The sequence below is a fragment of the Salvia splendens genome, chromosome 17, assembly GCF_004379255.2.
Source record: "Salvia splendens isolate huo1 chromosome 17, SspV2, whole genome shotgun sequence".
Classification (NCBI taxonomy): domain Eukaryota; kingdom Viridiplantae; phylum Streptophyta; class Magnoliopsida; order Lamiales; family Lamiaceae; genus Salvia; species Salvia splendens.
The window spans coordinates 26804419-26813675 of NC_056048.1; the positions used below are offsets into that span (position 1 = coordinate 26804419).

A 9257-nucleotide genomic window follows, 5' to 3' on the forward strand; every position below is an offset into this window, starting at 1 on the left:
ACCTTACAATTTCCACGTCACCAAGGATTCCTTCATATTTTCCTACTCTGCCACTTGGATTCCCAATTAACTTTAGATTATAACAGTCTATTATAGACAACTTCTCCAGGGGATTGAGGGTGTCCAGGCATTCTGGTAGTTCTCTCAATACATAGCACTCCTCAATCCTTAATTTTGAGAGATGTTGCGAATAAAGTTTGCAAGGACTCTGCTTACTTGTGCACATAACTCTCGAGGTGGCTTCAACCAAACTGCAGCCACCAGACATTGGAGAGAGAGAGGCCGCCAAAGTTCAACTTCGATTAGTGGGTCGACAACTATGGGGTGGAGTGATCAAGATGGATACTGAATGGATACGTTGTTTTAATGCATTTGAACTCTCTTTTTTTATAACTTATGTTGAAAGGGAAAATAGCCGACTTGGTGCTTGGTTTGTTTTGAACAATATCTAGTGTTATGAACTTGTGGAAATCCAAATTATATTTTCGTATTAGTTTATGATACCATTAACTCAAAACATATAATGGATGTAAATTACCGAATAATGTACAGTTAATGCATAATAATGTAATATATGCATATAATAATGTATAAAAATTTAAGTGCATTTTAATAATAATGTACAACAAGCTGATTACATATTGTATATAAATTTATGCGATCGTGAACTCTCAAATATAATGGATGTAAATAACCGAATAATGTACGGAATGTGAATAATAATGAACTATACTGGAATAATTGTGTACAGTAAGTTAAGTGCTTGTAAACAATAATGTACAACTTTATGAATAATAATGTAGTATATGTGAAGATTAATGTAACTGATGTCAAAATCAAGCAAAGATGTGTTATTAGAAACAAAGCTGAAACCAAATAACGTACTATACATGATTAACAATGTACAATAAATTAAGTTCTTGTTGATAATCATGTACAAATAACAGAATAATAATGTAATTTTATTATGTATATACTGTCGCCAAATGTAAGACTAATAAGACTAGGTAATGGATTGAAGGACAAGACTAATCCGAAAAACAAAACCAATAATGTCGTGAGCTACAAAAGACATCAACATTTCCTCTTGTCATTGCATACAACATAATACCAAGTAGTAACACAGTCCGTCTTCCTTATTCCTTGTTTGCGCGTATCAAATCCAACAGCGCGGGCATACACATAGTAAAACGCGAAAGCAAAATCTAGTGGTTGGAACTTTTGACCGACGACGAGCTTCAATTCTGGAGAACATTCAGGTACAACCAACAATGTATAAAATCACAACAAAAACGGCTCAGAAAAAATAATATACAATACAGTACAGACATCGTACATTACTAATTAAATAGAAAACATTATACTCCAGTATTTGTACATTATATGTATCAGTTAGTACTACCCCCTAGCCGAGATGATAACTAAACGCTACAGGAATGATTGAAACTCGTGTACTTTGACGGCAGTTGTGTTACTTACTACATACTACATCATAGCCCCAAAGATTGCTAAACCCTTGGGGAATAAATTAAACTTGCGTCATACAATCAAACACTGCCAATCGTACCATATAAAATCACAACAGAAACGGCTCAGAAACATATACATTACAGTACACACATCGTCCATTACAGATTAAATAAAATACATTACACTGATGTATTTGTACATTATGTTTATTAGTTAAACCTACTCCTTAGCCGAGATGATATCTAAACCCTAGAGGAATGACTGAAACTCGTAGACTTTGGCGACGGTTGTGTTACTTACTCCAATCGAAACCCTAGCCCCAAGGATTGCTGAACCCTTGGGGAATAAATTAAACTTGCGCCACACAATCAAACACTGCCAATCTTAAACTACTCATGAAATTGTATAACTCAAACAAATTAAAGATGCAGTCAGATGAACGATTAGTCCTCAAATCGGTTTTTAAGATTACAATACACTTTAATACTCAATACAGGAACAAATTAAATTACCTTCTTTCATTGTTGAAGAACACGAAAAAATGCACGACGGCTCCAACTTTTTGATTTTTTATGAGGAAAAAAATTGAAAAACATTAGACAGAATGTCTTCAACAGAGTTTGTCTTCAATGGAGAATGTTTTCAACAGAGAAGAAATGATTAAAGTTTGGAGAGAGAAGAAAGATTCGTGTAATTCCATAACAAAAACCGTTGTAATCTTTTGATGGAGAAAATCAAGCAACTTACCATACCGACTCAATTGTGTATACCAAAAATGACCTTTTCAAATTTTTAAACATTTTAATTAATTACATGTGGCACTATTTTCGGCCATCAGATCTTGAAATTGAAGGGCCGAGATTTAGTTGGAAGATTGAACAAAATATAGAAAAAGGATATGAATACATCCCCATATATATATATATATATATATATATATATATATATATATATATAACACTGTTCATTTATAAAAAGGAAGGAGAGCACGTATAATTTATTTAGCAATAGCATTAGTCACACGTAATATTTGCATAAGTCTAAGAAGAACTCGACTTCGGAACAACTAGAATCATCAACTTTGGATAGTTTACTGAAATTTCCCAAGTTCAAATTTAAAGTAGGGGTCGGATAGAAAAAGGGAGGAATCTAGTACGTTGCAAATTGGAAAGCAAAGTATGTGCTCCACTAGAATATCAACCCTACCTAAGGTGTGTATAAATTACACAATTAATTTTACTAGTATTACGTGATTGATTGCTATTGCTATATGTCAAAATGAAGTGAATATTTGGATTATCTGATAGAATATGGATATATGACTGATGCAATTAATATAGTTATATAATATTCAAATTATTCGGTGGAATATGCTTTATATATGTTATTGGCATTTTTTTGAATCATTGGATTGAAGATGATTTGTGACAGTCTTGCCCTGGGTCTGATATCAATGGCAATGGACATACGGGTCATATATACAATGACAAAGGACCTTCGAATCATATATATGTATATAGGGATGTCAATGTAGCCCGCAACCCGTGAGCTGACCCGAATAGCCTGTCAAATTTATAGGGTTAGGGCTGGAAATTCCTAGCCCGATAAAATTAAAACCCGATTAGCCCGCACCCGATTAACCCGTGACCCGTTAGGGCTAGACCCGAAAACCCCAATGGGCTGGCCCGAAAACCCAATTTTATTAATATAATAATTGATAAATAAATTAAAAAGTTCAAATTCACTTTAAAAAATATTTAAATTTCTAAAACATACATTAAAATTTCACGAAATATTTCAAAATTTAGTATTTGATCATGTTTATGATTGAGTTTGACCGTATATCTCAAATTTATCATAATTAAATATTTTACATTTTATGAATATAACTAATTTTCATCATTATTTATTGGATTGATCGCATGTTAATCTTATCGGTAGCAATCCGATTAACCCGCTGGGCTAGCCCGAAACCCGAGCTTTTAGGGTTAGGGTTGAACTTCGACGTCAGATCGTTAGTTGATAAAGACAAAAGAGGAACAGGGTTAAGACATTATGAATACCAACAAAACCTACATTATTCATAGCTTAAGGGTAGCTAGCTTATTCGCGACACACATACATAACATAGTAATAACATACACACATATTAATGGGACTCAACGAGAACACACTCAATCTATGTAGCTTAAAGGTAGCTAGCTTATTCGCGACACACATACATAGTAATAACATACACACATATTAATGGGACTCAACGAGAACACACTCACTCGCTAGTCCTTGGACACATACTGGCGAATGTTGGCACCGGTATGCACAAGAGTCGAAGTGAAGTACCACGATATGAGGTCGTGAACGGCGACTTCGGCTCCGGTGGAGGCGGATATACCGACCTGAACCTGCTGAGGGAGAATGGTGCTCAAGTCGTACACATGGCTCACCTCATAAGTCTTTGAGCCCGCCGTGACGTGAACGCTGATGAGCTTGGTAGCTTCCTCGTAGTCGATGCGGGCGGTCACCACCTGCCCCAGAATCGCGTTTTCCACATCGGTAGTGTTTTTGGAAACTTGCGATCCAATGTCAATCCCGACATGGCGATAGCTGGGATCCAATCCGGAGTTGGGGTAGATGTCGAATTCCACGGCGAAGACGGACTGATTTAGGCCGGATTTGTCGAAGACTCCGAAGGCGGTGCCGACGTCTCCGATTGGGGAGCCGAAGGGCTGGATGAAGAAGGTGAGGCCATCGGCGGGGTTTGAGTCGCCGCTCTTGGGATGGATGATGAATTCTACGATTGTTTCGAGGTCGACCTGCGCTCCGGCTTCCCACAATGTGATCGGCTTCGAATACACGGCTCGGCCGACGCTGGACGCTAATGCGTTGCCATTGTTGTCGGTTTTGGTCAGGCGGAGGTAGGTGGAGTCGGATGGGAAGTGGGCGTCGCCTTGGTAGACTAGGTCACTTGGCTGAGGGCCGCCGTTGAAATCATATTGGAAGGAGGTCGTCTGCGACCGCGCCGTGGTAGCAAGGAGCAAGGCTATGGAGGAAAGGACTGGAATTAGGGTTTGGGAGAGCTTGTCCATGTTTGGGTTTTGCTTGATTCTCTCCTTTTACTTTTTTCGTATTTTCGCTAACTTGATCTCTATATATAGGCATGCACACGGTTAAAAAACCGTCGGTTCCGATTGGGAACCAGTGGTTCACGGTTCAAAATTTCATTGAACCTGAACCGGCCCGCCAATGTTCTAGGCGGTTCCAGTTCCGGTTCATAAAACCGGCAGTTCATGGGGCGGTTCAAAACCGCCGGTTTTAAGCCAAAACCGTCGGTTCCGGCCGGTTTGGCGGTTCAAATTTTTTTTTCTTAATTTTAGTCTTTATCTGACCGAGACTACAAGTTACAACTTATAATGTTGAACTTGAGCCATTGAGTTGAAAGATAGTGTATTGGATGATTCTCTTTTATAGCCACATGTTCGATGTGTTGCTCTTTCTTTCAATGTGGGATAAAAGTCATTATTTGTAACTACATGGTAGATTTTCATCATCTCTATTTATATCTTGACTATTTTCTATTATTATAATTATAATATAACAACAAATATTATTACATAAAGTATTATTCTTTAATCCTTTATCATTATCGATTCGTTTGTGTATAAGTTTATGTAGTATATGTTAACTAATAAATACCATTATACACATTAAGAGAATAATTATTACAAATTGTATTAAAATAGCGATAACTATTATATGGATGATTATTTATCTATATACAAATCATATTACTCAATAATTGTTTAATCTTATCAATCAAGAATATATTCACAAATAATAATTTTATTTATATAAATTATACTACATCTATTAGAATAATAGCTATTATACAAAATCATACTATTAGTCTGCTACTAATATATAAATATATAAACTATATTATATCGCTATACAAATCATTCTTTAGTTATCTACTTTTATCATTATGATACAAATTATATTAATTGTTGTTCTTTTCACATTTTAATCAATATATTGAGAAAAATTAGCAACATGCTTACATTTAAATCTAATTATTTGAACACGTCCACATTCTATAAATATACAAATTATGAGCAACATGCAACATTCAAATTAATTAAACTATTCAAACTAAACTATTCTAGTTGATACTATTATTATCTATAAATTTGTCTTAAAAAAATCATACAAAAATAAAGATAATGTTAGTGAATAATAAAATGTAGTATAAAATAAATAAAAATAGAAAACAAAAGAAAGTTTTGTATCCCACATTGGAAAGAGATGAATGAATGATCTAAACATATAGTTATAAAAGAAAATACTTCAACATATTTTGTCCCACATTGAAAGTGAAACACAAAATATTCAAGGATGTCTCTATAAAAGTGAAACAACCAAGAATGATTTCTTAAAACTATTAAAAGTGAGCACATTTAAATCCAAATATTATTTGAACACATACACATTATATAAATATACAAATTATGAGCAACATGCAACATTCAAATTTAATTAAACTATTCTATTTGATGCGATTATTATCTATAAATTTGTCTTAGAAAAAGAATCATGACAAAAATAAAGATAAAATTAGTGAATAATAAAATATAGTAAAAAAATAAAGAAAAGTAGAAGACAAAAGAAAGTTTTGTATCCCACATTGGAAAAAGCTGAATGAATGAGCTAAACATGTAGTTATAAGAGAAAATACTTCAACATATTTGTCCCACATTAAAAGTGAAACACAAAATATTCAAGGATGTTACTATAAAATAGAAATAACCAAGAATGGTTTTTAGAATTCAGAGGCCCAACAAATAAATATGGGCTATTATGAAATTCTTGTATTTATTTATTTATGAAAATTGATTGATTTTTAAATATAAAAATTAATTTTTATAAATAATAAATAATAAATATTATTTAAAAAAATTCATTTGAACTGCCGGTTCGAACCGGCGGTTTTGAACCACCGGTTCCGGTTCCTAAAATTCTTGAACCTGAACCGGCCCGCATGAACAGCCGAACCGTCTGCCGGTTCGAAACCGCCGCGCCGGTTCTAGTTTGTGAACCGGCGGTTCGGTTCGGTTTGTGCAGGCCTATCTACATATTTGGTGATGGATTGCAATTCCCTAACCTCTCAATTTTAAAATCTCTCAATAAATATTAAATTACTTATTGATTAAATCTGATATTGCAATTAATCAAATACCTGACTAAATTATTGTCTATAATATGGCTTGATTAGGGCTGCTAAACCAACACACTATCTCCCTCTCCGTTTGGTCGCTCTTCCATTCTCACTGTTGTGAAATGAGATACAAGTCTTGTCGGGCGAAAATTATAAGGAAAAGAAAACAATGAAAATTACACGTTAAACAACTGAACAATTACACGGAAATATGTTGTGGAAAGCGGTAAGCCGAGTCGAGGAGTCCTCTTTCCGCAAGACGAGATACGCCCCGGTAGTGCTCTCGGTTTGGCGTGTCGTCCCCAAAGATAAAACGGCTTCGTCTCTGGAGTAGCAGCACCGCTAGCAACAGAGCTCCGACGAACGGGAGTGAGGCGGGGGCAGAGCTTCGACGGGAAGTTATGCAGAGAGGGAGTATGCAAAAATGCTTGTGTAGTGTTGTCTATAGAATGCAGAGGATGCATGCCTATTTATAGGCCAAGTCCACCTGCAAGGCATTGATGGAGTCAACATCCATTATGTGTGCCATGATGGCTTGACTGTAACCGCCGGGGGTTATTGACTGGTGCACTAGCCAGTGGGAGCTGAAGAGACACGACGCACCTGGACACGCTACACGACGGGATACACCATGGACCCGTCGGGGTCCATCGGGGACCTTTTGTCTCCCGTTATGGGTCGGGGTCCAACGGGGACCTTTTGACTCCCGTTGTGAGTCGGGGTCCAACGGGGACCTTTGGTCTCCCGTTCTGTGTCGGGGTCCAGCGGGGACCTTTTGTCTCCCGTTGTGCGTCGGGGTCCAGCGGGACCATGACGTGAACCAGGACCCGTCGGGGATAGCGTGGAGTTTGGGGTGGTCTAAAAAGAACAAGCGGGGCTCGAACCACGCTCAACGACCAGCTCCAAAGAACAGCCCAAAGACCACACAAGGCAAAAGGCACACGGTGCGCGGTGAGCAGGCGGGCGGCGGCGGCGGCGCGCGCGCACGCGTGTGTGGGCTCTGTCACCCGTCTTATTCCACGATAATTATAACACATAAGAATTCATCTGATTAAATACTTCATCAAAGAAGTCTATCATCCCCGATGTGGGATAATTAACACTTAGTTAATTAATCCCTTATTCTTTTCACATAGCTCATTTATAGCTTTATTGTGACCAACTTTAATATATTATTTCTCACTCACCGGGAATCGGATTTGAGAAAATGAATATACTATGGTCATCTACTAGGAACGTAGATCGATGTTATTGCATTTAATTTCACAAAATTAAATGTCTTGTAACATTTATTATTAGTCAAAAATCATTTGACCAAGCACGATTCCAACACTCACACCTGCAGGTTAGTGAATTGTCCCACTCCTCTCAATTCTAATTAAGGTTTGGTCACTTGTGTGATACTGATTCTTATAGCAAAGTGATAGTTAAAGCAAAGCAAGAATACATAGTTGAGAAGGTAGACAAAATTTGGGCAACTGCCATATTTAAGATAAGGTGTTTGTGGTGTTGGGTTCTGTTAAGGAGCTACTTCCTCAACGTCGATTTCCACACAAAATCAAGAAACGAGATGTCGTCGTTGTCGAGCGCCCAACATTGGGTCGTGACTTGGACGGAAAAAAGGGGCAGCTGAGCGCGAGATTTACTCGTCGGCAGCCTTAGGAGATGTTTTTTGTTTGCTACTCAATTGAGCCAAAATAACGATAGTTTCATATATTGATTGACTGAATATTATGGAAGACTCCACACATATTATAAATATGTGTGGATACAAAAAGATATGATAAATCCCTATAATATCTAAACTAGATAAGGCTCGTATCAACTCCCCCACGGTTAAAATCCACCTTGTCCACAAGGTGGGAACCACGTAGCAAAAATGAGAGTTTAAATCAGAAGCTTCGGCGAGGCAACTCCTCCTGGATCAAACGCACGAGACTGCCCTCTCTTTTTCAATATTTTCTTTGTGTTGCTGATTGCGGTCTTCTTCGTAACCAATTTTACAGTCTTGACTATAATCTCATCCTCAAATAACCTTCTCTTCCATTTCCTCTCCAAGGTTGTACTTTTGTACCTCAAAAGCAGCCTTGTCCATCCTCGCGATTTTGCTCTGCTTTTCATGATGCATACGTAAATCCTTTTCTTTCGACTCTAAACGAGAATCAAGAGCTTCAGGTTTCATCTCTTTCTCGATCAGCCTCAGAAAGGTGTTGTTGACCTCATCTTCTCTTTTGGTAATAGAGTCATTCTCCTTCCTTATCTCTTTCTGATTCCACACATTACTAAGTACTATCAACATCTCGTCCCTCTTCTCTTCACCATCGTGCGAATCAATTTTCCACTCCTTTTTCCTTGAGCTTGAGACACCCGCTTGCGGTTGACGAGGAGAGGCGCATAATGGAGCTTTCACAGACATCGATAGCAAGGGCTGGCAAGGGCTCGGAGCGGCGTAGGGCGGAAGCTCAATAGTCGATATTGTACTTGGCTGCTGTAGCTGACGATCTGACCATAGCGGTGGCTTCTGGTCGAGCTCGAGCTGCGGGCGTGTGGGGGTACGAGAGCTTGGGAACGTGGG

The 9257-nt window shown here is 37.7% G+C and overlaps 1 protein-coding gene across 1 annotated transcript; it reads right to left on the reverse strand.

Moving 5' to 3' along the window:
* Positions 1–3530: 3530 nt before the first annotated feature.
* Positions 3531–4587, reverse strand: LOC121773737 (lectin CPL-like). The gene has a single exon (XM_042170652.1). It carries the CDS (start codon positions 4554–4556, stop codon positions 3747–3749), a length of 810 nt encoding a protein of 269 aa, XP_042026586.1. The 5' UTR covers positions 4557–4587; the 3' UTR covers positions 3531–3746.
* Positions 4588–9257: the final 4670 nt, after the last annotated feature.

Coding starts and splice junctions, on each gene's coding strand:
- LOC121773737 (XM_042170652.1), bottom strand. CDS start 4,556: ATGGACAAGCTCTCCCAAACCCTAATTCCAGTCCTTTCCTCCATAGCC.